Here is a 16934-nt window from a genome sequence, read left to right as displayed (position 1 = left end):
ATGGAGCTAGTGTGATTACATTTTGTTACTAGTTATACAAAAATAAAAAGGATTTGTAGTAAATATGTTACTTAAGGGGGCTCAGACATAATTACGCAGAACTTTGAGTATATTTCAAAAGTTAGAATTTTATGCCAAAGTGCTCAGTAATACAAAAACACTACAATTCTATTTATTTATTTATTTTTTACCAGCGCAAGATATGTTTTCCCCATAAATTTTCCCCCATAGATACCTTTCTTATCTTTAAGCGCTCTATATTCATTTGTTGTTGGGAACTTTTTATACAGGTAAAATAAATACTTTCAGACAGGAGTTGATTTTTTTTCTCCTCATCACTGTGATCCACTTATCATTTATACGCCTGTCAGAAAGCTCACGAATAAAGTTGAACGTGAGCTTGGATGTAAAACAATGTGTCTGACTGACTGATGCACCACACAGTTGACCAATTAACACACAACACTTGGGGAGTACTACGTCAGTATGCTACAATATTTAGGGTTGCACCATCACACTTTTTGACGTCAGGCTTTAAAACTGCTGTTAAAATAGCTGACTTGGACAGACAATCTAAGAGAAAATGTGACGACCTTCTGGGTGGGAATTTGTATTTACAGGACAACACATGAGCTCCCATAGTACCTTTGCGCCAGTTCTGCTGCTTCCTTGGCAGCAGAGGCATTAACCAACAGTGACACATTAGAAATGCCTCCAGCCTGGAAACAGTCCACAATGCCTTGATTCCTCCTGGAACAGTAGCCAAAATCATCTCCCGTCACCACCAGCATCATTCTGGGAAGAGGCATTGCTGCTGTAGTCTGCAAAAGAGAGAGACAGATGGTAATTCCTCATCACACATAACCCTCAGGATGGGGGTGTCAGTGTTTCAGAAGTGTTGACATATTCCGTATCAATTTCATAAAACACCTTAAGAACATGTAATCGTTACAGAGTTGTAATAGAGTATAGAATGTAATGGTTTTTCCTGCAAAGTCAGCAGTATAGAATCAAAACTCAAATGTACTGACATTCATACAGAATGATATATTTTCCATGTACAAAGGAGCAGAAGCAGTGGGGTCTGCTGTGTGCTCACACTCGTCTAAGTGTTTTTAGGTTACTCAATACTCTGGAGTTGCAAAATTGTTTATCATCATCAATGTTCTGAGTGATTGCTTGAAATTATATACATAATAAATCCCAGTGTTTGTTTTAACAATTTGTTCTCATTCAGTTTCTACACCCAAAAAAAACTTGACTTATACTCCGGAAAATACGGTACAACGGAATCCAAACAAAGCAACAACTTTTAGTCATATTTTTCCTAAAAATAAGACAAGCTGCGATGGCGACCACCTAAGATGTTCTTCAAATTTGGGTCACAGGAAGTACCAATTTGAACAAAATCCCCATCTGTGACCTTGATAGAGGTTACCAAAGTGCAGACCTATAAGAACCAAAAATATGAAATTTAGCATGAGGAAAATGTTTGGCAGCCTGTTAGTCCATGAGCCAGTCATGAATTTTGATCTAACTGATACCACTTAAGGGGAAAAAATTACACTTAGAATCCAGCCTCAGTGTATCATGGCTTACACAAAAATGTATGATAGCCATCCCAGGGTGGTAGCTGTAGCCAGCTAGGGGTCACTGAAGAATTACACAGAGGTCAAACTTTAAAAAAGCTCCATCCATCCATCTTTTTCCGCTTATCCTAGGTTGGGTCGCGGGGGCAGCAGCTCAAGCAAAGCCGCCCAGACCTCTCGGTCCACACACACCTCCCCCAGCTCCTCCGGGGGAACCCTGAGGCTTTCGCAAGCCAGCTGAGAGACGTAGTCCCTCCAGCGTGATCTGGGTATTCCCCAGGGCCTCCTCCCGATGGGACGTGCCTGGAACACCTCTCCAGCGAGGCATCCAGGGGGCATCCGGAAAAGATGCCCGAGCCACCTCAGCTGGCTCCTTTCGACATGGAGGAACAGCGGCTTGACTCCGAGCTCCTCCTGAGCGACAGAGCTCCTCACCCTCTCTCTAAGGGAGCGCCCAGCCACCCTGTGGAGGAAACTCATCTCGGCCGCTTGTACTCGCAATCTTGTTCTTTCAGTCATGAGCCAAATCTCATGACCATAGGTGAGGGTCCACTCCATCCACTCCATCCGTCCCTCACTCGTGAACAAGATCCCGAGATACTTAAACTCCTCCACTTGAGGCAAGGACACCCCACCGACCTGAAGAGGGCAAGGCACCTTTTTACGGTTGAGAACCATGGCCTCAGATTTGGAGGTGCTGATCTTCATCACGGACGCTTCACACTCGGTTGCAAACCTCCCCAGTGCAAGCTAAAGGTCCTGGGTTGACGAAGCCAACGGGACCACATCATCCGCAAACAGCAGAGATAAGATTCTGTGGTTCCCAAACCGGACCCCCTCTACACCCTGGCTGCGTCTAGAAATTCTGTCCATAAAGGTAATGAACAGAACCGATGGCGGAGGCCAGCGTGCACTGGAAACAGGTTTGACTTACTACCGGCAATGCAAACCAAGCTCCTGCTGCGGTCGTACAGGGGCCGGATAGTCCTTAGCAAAGGACTCCTTACCCCATATTCCCGGAGCACCCCCCACAGGGCGCCTTGAGGGACACGGTCAAACACCTTCTCCAGATCCACAAAGCACATGTGGACTGGTTGGGCGAACTCCCATGAACCCTCGAGCACCCGATGGAGGATGTAGAGCTGGTCCAGTGTACTGCGACCAGGACGAAAACCACACTGCTCCTCCTGAATCCGAGGTTCGACTATCAATCGAATTCTCCTCTCCAGTACCCTGGAATAGACCTTACCGGGAAGGCTGAGGAGTGTGATCCCCCTGTAGTTGGAACACACCCTCCGGTCCCCCTTCTTAAACAGAGGGACCACCACCCCGGTCTGCCAATCCAGAGGTACCGTCCATGACCGCCACGCGATGCTGCAGAGACGTGTCAAACAGGACAGTCCCACAACATGCAGAGACTTAAGGTACTCAGGACGGATTTCGTCCACCCTAGGAGCCTTGCCACCAAAGAGCTTTCTGACCACCTCGGTGACTTCGGCCTGGGTGATGGATGAGTCCGCCTCTGAGTCCCCAGTCTCTGCTTCCTCTTTGGAAGACGTGATGATGGGATTGAGGAGCTCCTCAAAGTATTCCTTCCACCGCCCAACAACATCCCCAGTCAGGGTCAACAGCTCCCCATCCGCACTATAGACAGTGTTGGCGGAGAGCTGCTTCTGCCTCCTGAGGCGTTGGACAGTTTGCCAGAATTTCTTCTAGGCCGACCGATAATCCTCCTCCATGGCCTCTCCGAACTCCTCCCAGACCCGAGTTTTTGCCTCTGCGACCGCACAGGCTGCAGCACGCTTGGCCTGTCAGCTGCCTCCGGGGTCCCACCTACCAACAAAGACAAGTAGGAGTCCTCCTTCATCTTGACGGCATCCCTTACTTCCGGCATCCACTACTGGGTTCGGGGATTGCCGCCGCAACAGGCACCAGAGACCTTGCGACCACAACTGCAGGCGTCGCATCGACAATGGAGGTGGAGAACATGGTCCACTCAGACTCCATGTCTCCAACCTCCTCCGGGATCTGGGTGAAGCTCTCCCGGAGGTGGGAGTTGAAGACCTCGCTGACAGAGGGTTCCGCCAGTCGTTCCCAGCAGACCCTCATGATACGTTTGGGCCTGCCAGGTCTGACCGGCTTCCTCCCCTCCCAGCGGCTGCAACTCACCACCAGGTGGTGATCTCTCTTTACCCGAGTGTCTGAGACACGTGGCCGAAGATCAGATGATACAACTACAAAGTCGATCATCGACCGCCGGCTCAGGGTGTCCTGGTGCCACGTGCACTTACGGACACCCCTGTGCTCAAACATGGTGTTCATGGTGGACAAACTGTGACTAGCACAGAAGTCCAACAACTGAACACCACTCGGGTTCAGATCGGGGAGGCCGTGCTTCCCAATCATACCCCTCCAGGTCTCACTGTCACCGCCCACGTGGGTGTTGAAGTCCCCCAGGAGAACAATGGATTCCCCAGGGTGAACGAGAGGGTCAAACATAATTGGCCCAATCATGTTGAAAACTATATCACATTATTTGTCTGATCATAATTCCAAAAAGGTATAGTTTGGACTATCTATGATGGAATGTTCTGGAGTTATGGGGTAAAAACAGCAAAAATGGTGACAATGGTTTTTCTTTTTGCTGTTTCCATGTGGGGTCTCCACAACAACGCATCAATGTCCATCTCACGCCGTCCTCTGTTTTCTTCTGTCCTGGCAGCTCCATCCTCTCCCAATATATTACCTTACATTTCTCCTCCACATATGCCAAAACCACCACAATCTCACCCTGTTACTTTGTCTCCAAACCATCATACCTGTGCTTTCCCTCTGATGCTCTCATTCCCAATCCCAGTCATCCTTGTCACTCCCAAAGAAAATCGCAGCATATTTTAGCTCTGCAGCCCCCTCTAGGCCGTACAACATAACTGAACTCAGTACAGTCTTGTGAACTCTCCCCTTTCATAGTTGCAAATCACTTCTGCCATTTGTCTCCACACACTCCACCCTGCCAGCACTCCCTTGCCCTATGATCATGAATATTTCCAGGGCAAACCTTAAGACAGACAAATTGATAGCCAACACTGATACAATGGGAACCAGCCAGTGAAGTATATCAAACAAGAGCACAGCTATAAAACAATAAAGCAAGTGGCTCAGATCAAATTTCTGCAGAGCATCTTAAGTTTGCGAGTCTAAAGGTTGCAGCTCTTCTTGCAATTTGTTATATGGACTTCTGCTACCAGACTCTAAGACAGGGGTGGCCAAGTTCGGTCCTCGAGAGCCACCTTCCTGACACTCTTAGTTGTCTCCCTGTTCCAACACACCTGAATCCAATGAAAGGCTCATTAAAAGTCTGCTAATCAGTCTTTCATTGGATTCAGGTGTGTTGGAGCAGGGAGACAACTAAGAGTGTCAGGAAGGTGGCTCTCGAGGACCGAACTTGGCCACTCCTGCTCTAAGATGTCTGTTACTCATGTGACTGCTATCAAGAACAAATCTTGCAATATTGAAAGCTTGGATAATTCTAGGTTGGTAGCATGGGTCACTCCTCAGTAACTGGGACAAAGCTAACAAATAGTGTGCGATGTTTAACACATCTATTTAAAAACTGCATAGAAGCCAAATTTTCATGAACTGGAAATTAAATGTGGATTATGGCTTTTATTTTATTTATTTATTTGATTTTTATGTCACAAATTATAATCAATTAGGCAAAAAAATGACTCACTGAGGGGACAACTGTTAAATGGCTGGTTTATTTCTTTTCCTTGAAGTCTTCCATTCCATAATGGGTATAGTTGTACCTTCTACATACTATCATTTTGGCATATTACTTTTCATTAGTATTTGAATGTATGATCATAGTGTAGCAGCCTTGCAGACAGGAAGGTACTAGGGAGGGTCGTGAGGGCAGCAGAAAAGATCATTAGGGCCAGGCTGCCAACCATTGGTGAACTGGCAGAATCAAATCAATCAATCAATCAATTTTATTTATATAGCACCAAATCACAACAAACAGTTGCCCCAAGGCGCCTTATATTGCAAGGCAAGGCCATAAAATAACCCAACCCCAACGGTTTTGACCGTTGGGGTTGGGGAACAAGGCAAGAAGGATATCGGGGACACATCGCATCCCTTTAACCATCTGTTTTCCCTCCTGCCCTCAGGTAGACGGTAATGTAGCCTGACATACACAAACATGTCATCTTCATGATGCTACACATGGTTATATATTCACCCAGAAGAGAAAAAAGCAAAAGGCACAGCAGTACGATAGAGGAACATATGGGTGGATTTCTCAATAGGAACCCAAATTGGACATTGAAAATCAAACTGTTGCAGTATCTCCCAAGACTTTCTATGTTATGTATACTAGGCCTTGTTACATACAACTAGCATACTGGCAAAGCTGGATTCCTTCCTCCCCCCCCCCCCCCCCCCCACACACACACACACCACTGCGCTAGGACTTTGATAATCAGGCCCCTTTCCACTCCATTACATTTTTTTCTAGTTTTTGTACAGCAGAATGCCCGTACCTAAGGGAAACTAATGCCTTATGGTGAAGAAAGCCTTCTGGACCATTTTGTTCCTGATCTTCAATCATGCTTTGTGCATCACAGAAATAACTATTTTAGAAGAATATGCAACAGAATGGAAAATAATGGTAACAGAGTGGACATAACGGAAACTTGGCAGAGGGCTGATGCACTGAGGCAGAAGTGGATACCTCCTATCTTGCACCTGAGGGCATCCCTCACTTCTGAAAAGAGATATTGATATACTGATGAAAAACATCTGAATGCTTTGATATTCTGATTTACAAGTGAACAAATTATACACCCAAATTGTCCGAAATAGTCTAATGTGCATAGACAATGTCTCCTGAGTTTTCCAGGAGTATTTTTGAAAGTAAATGCTTGCTATTCTGAAATGCTGGATGGTGCCTCTTAGAATGCATCTCACAATGTTGTTGACAGAAGGTAATTATTTTGAATTATGTAGAGTGTGTAGACAATGTAGTGTCTACTGACAATACAAAAGACTGATTGACTGGGCAAATGTCAGTTTATTTTTGATCAAATGAGGTTCATTTCAAATACTAGTCTAAGATATGTAGGTTTATTACGTCCGCCAAAGACACAATAAAATCATGTGTGTTTATTTATTATTTGTTAGTGGGATTACGTCAAAACTATTGCACGGATTGTGACTAAATTTTTTAACCACAGACACAAGGGCATGGAAGACTCCATTAAATTGTGGAGGTGATCCGGATCCGGATCCTGGATCAAGATTTCACTTTATATAGGCTTTGAAGGATTACGTCAAAGATACTTCGCGGATTCCCACCAAATTTGCACCACACATAGATATTATGGCATGGAAGACTCCACTGAATTTTGGAGGTGATCCGGATCTGGATTGGCAGATGCCAAAAATCTCTGATTGTTCTTGCGTGATTATATTACTGAAATAAATTTTGACATAGACAACCATTTGGCATGTAGTGTCTGCAGTGTTCCAGACAGCTTTTAAAAGGGGCAGGTTGGAAGCAAGAATTAAGAGCACTTCTGTTTACAGAATTCACCAACGAGGGCAGCAGCCAAAAGCACGTGATGCTGGGATTGTGAGGTTATTTTTCCTTAAAAAAAAAAAAAAAAATTCTTAATTAATAAAATGTGAATAAATGGAGAGCAAAATGAAGCACCAGTGTTAATTTTGTCTGGCTTTGATGCAGATAGGGTAACTCAATCCATTTTAGCTCCTTCATTTGTATAATTTGTATTTTTGTCAAAGATGCATCTATCTTTCACTGTCCTTCAGGTGGAATTACTTACATACTCACTCCGTGTAACTCAGGGTACAAGTGAAGCCACTCTTTTCTCTTCAAAGTTTAACTTCAGGCACACATATCTACACAAAAGGAGGCCGGGCCTCATGTGGCCCATGGGGCAGGAGTTAGTGACCCTTCTTCAGACAGGGCACAGCGACAGAGTTAAAGCTGCTGCTCCCTGACAAACATCATGCAACCCACATTAAGAATCACAACATTTTGGACTTTTTCTGCTGGCTTCCTCCCACATTCAAACACATGCAGGTTAGGTGGACTAGAAAGTTTAAATTGACCGTAGGCGTGCATGCGTGCGTGTGTGAATGCATTCGTCTGTCTGTATGTGACCCTGTGACAGACTGGCGTTCCTTCTACAACCCCTGGCAAAAATTATGGAATCAACGGCCTCGGAAGATGTTCATTCAGTTGTTTAATTTTGTAGAAACAAAGCAGATCACAGACATGACACAAAACTAAAGTCATTTCAAATGGCAACTTACTGGCTTTAAGAAACACTATAAGAAATCAGGAAAAAAATTGTGGCAGTCAGTAACAGTTACTTTTTAGACCAAGCAGAGGGGAAAAAAATATGGAATCACTCATTCATTCATCTTCTACCGCTTAGTCCAATTAAGGGTCGTGGTGGGCTGGAGCCTATCCCAGCAGTCATTCTGAGGAAAAAATTATGGAATCATGAAAAACAAAAGAATGCTCCAACAATCACTAGTATTTTGTTGCACCACCTCTGGCTTTTACAACAGCTTGCAGTCTCTGAGGCATGGACTTAATGAGTGACAAACAGTACTCTTCATCAATCTGGCTCCAACTTTCTCTGACTGCTGTTGCCAGATCAGCTTTGCAGGTTGGAGCCTTGTCATGGACCATTTTCTTCAACTTCCACCAAAGATTTTCAATTGGATTAAGATCCAGACTATTTGCAGGCCATGACATTGACCCTATGTGTCTTTTTGCAAGGAATGTTTTCACAGTTTTTGCTCTATGGCAAGATGCATTATCATCTTGAAAAATGATATCATCCCCAAACATCCTTTCAATTGATGGGATAAGAAAAGTGTCCAAAATATCAACGTAAACTTGTACATTTATTGATGATGTAATGACAGCCATCTCCCCAGTGCCTTTACCTGACATGCAGCCCCATATCATCAATGACTGTGGAAATTTACATGTTCTCTTCAGGCAGTCATCTTTATAAATCTCATTGGAAAGGCACCAAACAAAAGTTCCAGCATCATCACATTGCCAAATGCAGATTTGAGATTCATCAGTGAATATGACTTTCATCCAGTCATCCACAGTCCACGATTGCTTTTCTTTAGCCCATTGTAACCTTGTTTTTTTTCTATTTAGGTGTTAATAATGGCTTTCGTTTAGCTTTTCTGTATGTAAATCCCATTTCCTTTAGGCGGTTTCTTACAGTTCGGTCACAGACGTTGACTCCAGTTTCCTCCCATTCGTTCCTCATTTGTTTTGTTGTGTATTTTCGATTTTTGAGACATATTGCTTTAAATTTTCTGTCTTGATGCTTTGATGTCTTCCTTGGTCTACCAGTATGTTTGCCTTTAACAACCTTCCCATGTTGTTTGTATTTGGTCCAGAGTTTAGAAACAGCTGACTGTGAACAACAAACATCTTTTGCAACATTGCGTGATGATTTACCCTCTTTTAAGAGTTTGTTTCAATTGACATCTCTCGTGTTGGAGCCATGATTCATGTCAGTCCACTTGGTGCAACAGCTCTCCAAGGTGTGATCACTCCTTTTTAGATGCAGACTAATGAGCAGATCTGATTTGATGCAGGTGTTAGTTTTGGGGATGAAAATTTACAGGGTGATTCCATCATTTATTCCTCAGAATTGAGTGAGTCCATATTTTTTTCCCTCTGCTTGGTCTAAAAAAGTAACCGTTACTGACTGCCACAATTTTTTCTTGATTTCTTATAGTGTTTCTTAAAGCCAGAAAGTTGCCACGTGAAATGACTTTAGTTTTGTGTCATGTCTGTGATCTGCTTTTTTTCTACAAAATTAAACAACTGAATGAACATCCTCCGAGGCTGGTGATTCCATAATTTTTGCCAAGGGTTGTAGGGTGTACCCTGCCTCACATTTTAGGACTGCTGGTATAAGCTCCAGCCCTCTGTGACCTTTAATTAGAGTAAACGGGTATAGAAGATGGATGGATATTTTAGGGTTAGTAAAGGGACATACTGAACAGCAAGAAAATGCCATGACATGGACATAATGGTATGGAACCTCTAGTGTTAGCAGAGCCGTAAAACTGTCTGTACGCTTGACATCATGACACCCTCATTAAACACTGGTGTATGTTGATGCTTGCAGTGTATTCTCCTACCAGTGCTAACTTTCAACAGGTATGTGTGCCAACTGTGGGGTCAGAAATGACATGCAATACATCCTAATGATACTCAGAATGAATGGAGACGGGATCTCAACTTTCCACATTATCTCTCGGTGCAGATTTTATCTCTGTGTCAAAACAAGACAACCAGGGCACTTCAGTACATATCAAATGTCTGATGACGACAACATTTACAGGAAACTAGGCAATTACCCGCCCCAGCGTGGGTTTGACTCAGAGACTGAGTCCAAATATTACCCAGTCTCTGAGTCAGAGACTGACCTATTCTGGAGTCACCTCTGACCTATTCTAGATTCCAGAGAACAGTGAGGGCGCAAGAAGAGACAGCTATTACTACTGTTATTTGCAAAAATGAATAGGTAAAAAGTTCAAAGGAAAAAGAAGAGAAAAGTATGACACCAACCTTTAAGCACACTTGCGGATGATGATGCAGAACAAACGTGCCTCTCCCCCTTTATTTCTATTTACTACTGTGCTCGATAGCCTACATGTCAAAGTATATGTGCACCAAGTTTGGCTCAATTCTGCAGCGCAAAAGTGTCTCTCCCCTTAACAACGACTAGACGCCTAGATGATATTAAAGCTCGGTTGGCCTTGAACGTTTTACATTTTAATGAAAAGAAAACAGAGGTGATGGTGTTTGGACACAGTGGCCACTGTGAGTCCTCCTCTGTTGCCTTAGGACCCTTGGAGGCTTATTTTAGAACGGTTATTACTGATCTTGGTTTTAAATTGGACAGCCAAATTAAAGCTGTGGTCCGGTTTTTATCATCTAAGGCAGAAGGCAACAGTGAAATTTTTTCTGTCTAGACAGCACTTTGAAACAGTGATCCGTGCTTTTATTTCATCTCGTCTGGATGACTGTAATTCAATTTCACGTCTGCAGCTGGTTCAAAATGCCACTGCCCGACAAGAAATCGAAAAAGAGAACACATAACGTCTGTACTGGCCTCACATCATTGGCTGCCTGTATATTTTTGGGTCCATTTTAAAATTCTTGTGTTTGTTTTTAAATCTCTTCATAGTGTTGCCCTGCCTTACCTCTCTGACCTTCTTCATCCTTAAAGTACCGTGTCAGTCTCTCAGGTCAGCTGACCAGCTGTTCCTGGAAGCACCAAGATCCAGAAGGAAGCTCAGAAGGGACAGGGCTTTCTCTGTTGTTGCTGCTAAATTGCCCGTGTGTCAGAGAGGCCCCTTCACTGCACACTTTTAAAGTTCACTTAAAACCCTATTTTTTTTCTCCTTGGCTTTTGGCCCCAGCAAGACTTAGTTTTAAATTCTATTTCTTATTCGTTAAATTAAATGTATGTTTTAATATACAGCATATAGACACCCACCCACACACAACTTTCTCTTAGCATATAGATGCTTAGAATATGCTGATATGTCTCCACATATTTATAGACAATAGTAATAAGCCTCCATAAAGCATACTGTACTCTTTACTAACCACTCATGGGCCATGTTTGAAAAGGTGGTCATGCCTTGCGCTCTGACAAGACAGACTAATGACAGAACACCACCCCCTACAGGTGCAAAGACAGACTACAATCGAACATTGCCCCCTACACACGCTGGGCACTTTTAAGTTTTAAAGACAAGTTTTAAAGCAGTTTTAAAGATATGCAGATTAGGTGAATTGTAAACTTTATAACTGTCCAGGTCTCCCTTGCAAAAGAGATCTCGATCTCTACTTTTAAGATTAGGCTTAAAACTTTCCTTTTTGCTAAAGCTTATAGTTAGGGCTGGATCAGGTGACCCTGAACCATCCCTTAGTTATGCTGCTATAGACGTAGACTGCTGGGGGGTTCCCACGATGCACTGAGTGTTTCTTTGTCTTTTTGCTCTGTATGCACCACTCTGCATTTAATCATTAGTGATTGATCTCTGCTCCCCTCCACAGCATGTCTTTTTCCTGGTTCTCTCCCTCAGCCCCAACCAGTCCCAGCAGAAGACTGCCCCTCCCTGAGCCTGGTTCTGCTGGAGGTTTCTTCCTGTTAAAAGGGAGTTTTTCCTTCCCACTGTCGCCAAGTGCTTGCTCACAGGGGGTCGTTTTGACCGTTGGGCTTTTTACGTAATTATTGTATGGCCTTGCCTTACAATATAAGGTGCCTTGGGGCAACTGTTTGTTGTGACTTGGCTCTATATAAATAAAATTGATTGACTGATTGAATGGGACTAACCTGGCTAAATAAAGGTTAAATTAAAAAATTTAATTAAGTAGGGGTGGGACGACTAGCTGTAATAGTGGACAAAGAATAACATCCAACTAGTCGACTAGTTTTTATTAGTTGACGCTGATCTATCAGCATCTGATGGATCACCGAGTGCACGCAGTGTGGCTGTATTAAGAGTTTTCTTCCTGCCGGTGTGGCCCCGACCGGTGCGTGATGTCATCGCGATTCCTTCTGTTGAAAGCCATTTCTTAAGTTCATTTAACCCTTAACAGTCCTGCTGGAGCTGCCTCAATTCACTCACCCTGCTCAGAGTGCTGCTCTCACTGGACCGACATCTCTGCTATTTTGGCATTATGGGATAGCTCGCCCACAGACTGAGGTCGCCAGACTACTTTCGCCACCCTGCTCAGCGTGCCGCTCTCGTTGGAGCAACAACATACAGAATTTGTCTCTTCCCAGATAGATCTCTTTCAGTGCAGCTTCTTGTTCTGAATTTAACACATGGTAATCAAAACATTCCAATCATATCTTTCTGAACTCTTCCGCATCAAACTCCATCGTGTCAGTGTTTACAATGTGCTTGAGTGATAACAGGTGAAGTTGCTCATAAACTTTAAGTTTCTTAAATATTTATTACAGCCACTCTTAAAACTTCAGTTATCTTTATAATTTTATTACTGGTAAATTTTAGAATTAATTTAGATGAGACATACTCATTATCTCACAGGAATACATCATAATTATCTGGGAACTACTTTTTGCGAAGGAATTCATCAAGCACGTCGGCCGCGTACTAACACAGAATACCCAAAAACTGGACAGATATTCGGCCACAACGAGAGCGTCCACTTCTAGCTTGTGGCGCTTGTGAGTGCCCCCTTCACTCAGTGAAGACAGTCTGTGAACCTCGGCAGGTGAATTAATCAGCTCACGCGGGTAGTAAATAAACGCAGGTATAATCTTCATGCTGATGCTAATGCTGTTTTGTATTTGTGATTTTGTGCTTATATTTGTCAAAATAAATGTCACATTTGAATTTCACCAAGAAGACTTAATTCATTCAGTGTCAAATTTAGTCGTCGACTAGTGATTTTCATTAGTCCTTCTAAGGTGGAATGTGTAATTTAAACAAGAAGCTTGATGTGGATTAAGCGAAAGTAATGTCTGTCTTACCCATTGTGCTCCACTCTCTCGTCCATGTTCGGAGACTCTCGCGCCTGTGGCAACGTAGCTATTACGTCTTCTTCATTGACCACAGTTGGCAGTCTTCGTTGTTCATTATGGCCATCTTCTGTTCCGGAGTGTGTATCAAACGACAGACACTACTCTTAAAAAAAAAAAAAAAAAAAAAAAAAGTTAAATATAGTGACTTGAAATAAAACATTAGAATATTTTGACAGAAATAGTGACTTGTAATAAAATATTAGAATACTTTGACATACATACATAGTGACTTGAAATAAAATATTTTAATATTTTGACATGCACATTTTCTACTTATTTTTGTTATGGATAAAAATGATACAAATTGAAATAAAAATATATGAAATGTTCACTTTCTGAAATACTTAAAAAATATAAAAGCCCTGGCACAGTTCATTCAGAAAGTATTCACAGCACTTAACTTTTTTCACATTTTATGATACAGCATTGTTACAAATTGGATGAAATTCATGTTTTTCCTTAAAATCCTACACACGATACCCCATAATGCAAGGTCCTCCTGCTCAAGCCAGCACATGTCCAGGCCCATTTGAAGTTCACCAGTGACCATCTGGATGATCCAGAGGAGGCATGGGAGAAGGTCATGTGGTCAGATGAGACCAGAATAGAGCTTTTTGGAATCAACTCCACTTACCATGTTTAGAGGATGAGAACAACACCAAGAAAACCATCCCAACCGTGAAGCATGGGGGTGGAAACATCATACTCTGGGGGTGCTCTTCTGCAAAGGGGACAGGACGACTGCACTGTACTGAAGGGAGGATGGATGGGGTCATGTATTACGTGATTTTGGCAAACAACCTCCTTCCACAGCCAAGGCAACTAAGGAGGGGCTCCGCAAGAACCATTTCAAGGTCCTGGAGTGGCCTGGCCAGTCTCCAGACCTGAACTCAATAGAAAATCTTTGGAGGGAGCTGAAACTCAAAACCTGAAAGATCTAGAGATCTGTTTGGAGGAGTGGACCAAAATCCCTGCTGCAGTGTGTGCAAACCTGCTGAAAAACTACAGGAAACGTTTGACCTCTGTAATTGCAAACAAAGGCTACTGTACCAAATATTAACAATGATTTTCACAGGTGTTGAAATACTTATTTGCAGCAGTAACATACAAATAAATTTAAAAAAATCATACATTGTGATTTCTGGATTTTTTTTTTTTTAGATTATGTCTCTCACAGTGGACATGCACCTAATATGAACATTTCAGACCCCTCCATGATTTCTAAGTGGGAGAACTTGCAAAATCCCTGGGTGTTCAAATACTTATTTTCCTCACTGTAGGTGCATCTTGCCCCATACCGTAAGAGACATATATTTAGTAGGACTATAATCCAGACAGGTGCTTATGAACTGGACAGGACAAACCAGTGGACAATTCCTGAAAAAAAAAAAAACATTGGCTGCCTTCTACAATGTCTGTGCACCCAAGGTTGCACATTGGATCTTTCCACATACTAGTGGTGCAGCTTAGCTAAAATTTCCATAACAGTTGTTCATTTTGTGAGTAAAGCACCATTATTTTGGCCCATATATTCTAAATTAAGTCACGTTCATTTTCAGATAATGGAGGTATCCTGGGGCTGACCTCTAGTGAATGAAGAATTACACAGGGGTCAAAATTTAAAAATGCTCAAATCTTAAGAGGTATACCATATTATTTGTCTGATCTTAAAAATTCCAAAAACGTACAGTTTAGACCATCAACGGCTGAATGCTATGGATTTATGGTGTTAAAAACAGCATAAAGGACGACAAAGATCAATTTCAGTTTGTACAGAGGTCAAAAGATAAAGTTGCTCCAATTTTGGTAAAAAGTGATACAAATTATTGGTTAATAAGGTTTTAAAAAGGAATACTTTGCAACATGTTACGGGGTAACATGTCACATCATAAAATCCAATGAATCAATCTTGTTTGACCTTTACTTTGGAGACCAAACATTCAACACAGACAAAACTATTCCATTAGCTCAATCCTATTAGCTCATCCAATAATTTGCATCATTACCAAAACTGGCACAACTTTCAACCCTTGTAGAAACTGAAATTGACTGTTGTCATTGTTTTACCCTGTAACTCCACAACATTTAATCAAGGACAGCCTAAACTATACCTTTTTGGAATTTTTATGATCAGAAAAATACTTTTCTATAGGATTGGAACATTTTTAAATTCTGACCCGTGTAATTCTTCATTGACCCCTGTAGGTCATTAGAGGTCAGATTCAGGATACCTCCACATGTGAAAATGAACATTACTTAATTTAAAATATACTCGTGCCAAATATGTTTTAGCCACAAAATGTGCAATCATTTTGCCTATCTGCTGCATGAATACTAACTAAATTTAGAATTATACCTCTATGCCTAGAGGTCTACTATATTTATCCCTTGTCGGCTTGCTTTCATCCATTTCATTATTCAGGGAATAATTTTTAATTGAGGCACAACATAAAATAATTTAAAAAAATCACAAGACTGAAAACTGAAAGACATTGTATACTTTTAAGTAGATACTTTAGCAGTGGAAATTGTCTAATCTGAAATAACTTGGAGTCCATATTTCCAAGCACTTGATATGGACCATTAATGGCATTAATGTCATTAAGACCCACATACATCTTTATTTGCTCATGAGGCTGAGGCCTGCTGGCCTGGATACCCCTGTGCCGGCAGCTTTAACAGGTGTGTAGTGGAGACCACTCTCCTTCTCCATCACTACCTAGTGCAGGAACGACTCTGCTGATGGTGGCAAGGTGCTGCAGAGGGCAGCGGAGTCACCCAGATCACTTGCTTCCCTTCCATTGAGGGCATTTATATCACCAGGTGCAGGAGCAGTGCAGCCCGGATGACCCACCCGGCCCACAAACTGTTTGAACCGCTCTCCTCAGGCAGGAGGCTGTGGAGCGTCGAGACGAGAACAACCAGGCTCAAATGCAGCTTCTAACCAGATGCAACTCTAGGACTTATTGAACACTGCACTTTACACTGCTTTAGGCCGCTGTGCGGCCTTTTTCGATTTGCAGCTTATTTGTGGTGCTAAAGTGAAGGTGGATTGTTGTTAATACATTACAGGTCTGCAGCTGTGTTTTTAGTTTAACCACAGCAAGGACACTCAGAAAAGCCTTTGTTAACCCCCTCCCTGAGTTTGACACTGTTTTACAGGTACCGCTCCAGTCAAACTCCCCAGCTGTCACTGTCCCCGGAGGGAGACACACCCAGTGGGAGACACACATACACACACACACACACACACGTTATGACTGATATTCACGTTTTGGGAGACCTGTGATAGTGTTGGGAGGTATTTTTTTCCGTATTCATGTTTTGCAATTAATGGTTTGTGGAAAAAAATTCACGATTTGCAGCCAATTCACATTTTGAAGGCTAACAGACTTTGAAAGAAAAGTTTAAAAATGTAAACCTCTGCACCCTGCTCACTGACAACACACAGCAGGCTGATCCACCCCACCTCACCCCCACAGAGTGCAGACACAGGAAGAAACACAGGGACTTGCAGCGAGAAGAGAGAGAGAGAGAGAAAAAAAAAAGACATTCTCAAAATTGATTTTTGAACATTTTGAATGTTGTGCGCTGTGTCTCGAGGATGTGATTCTATTTTGCATCCAGCCTTGATTTTGCGTCAGGACGGTATCAGCACGAACTGTGCCTTTTCTGCCAGAGACGGCGAGAACTTTAACCCCTGTAA

General features: G+C 42.7%; 1 protein-coding gene across 1 annotated transcript in view; it reads right to left on the bottom strand.

Moving 5' to 3' along the window:
• ydjc (YdjC chitooligosaccharide deacetylase homolog) overlaps window positions 1-13267 on the bottom strand; it is a 35042-nt gene extending 21775 nt beyond the window's left edge. The window contains exons 1-2 of the mRNA XM_034169752.1: window positions 13178-13267; window positions 646-821 (exon numbers count right to left, since the gene is read on the bottom strand). Of these exons, the coding sequence (XP_034025643.1) occupies window positions 646-809 (164 nt within the window). The 5' untranslated portion in view covers window positions 810-821; window positions 13178-13267. The remainder of the gene's footprint in view (window positions 1-645; window positions 822-13177) is intronic.
• Window positions 13268-16934: the final 3667 nt, after the last annotated feature.

The sequence above is a fragment of the Thalassophryne amazonica genome, chromosome 5 (genome assembly GCF_902500255.1).
Source record: "Thalassophryne amazonica chromosome 5, fThaAma1.1, whole genome shotgun sequence".
NCBI classification, from domain to species: Eukaryota; Metazoa; Chordata; class Actinopteri; order Batrachoidiformes; family Batrachoididae; genus Thalassophryne; species Thalassophryne amazonica.
The sequence above is the reverse complement of the archived record's forward strand: the minus strand, read 5'-3'. Positions and strand labels throughout refer to the sequence as shown.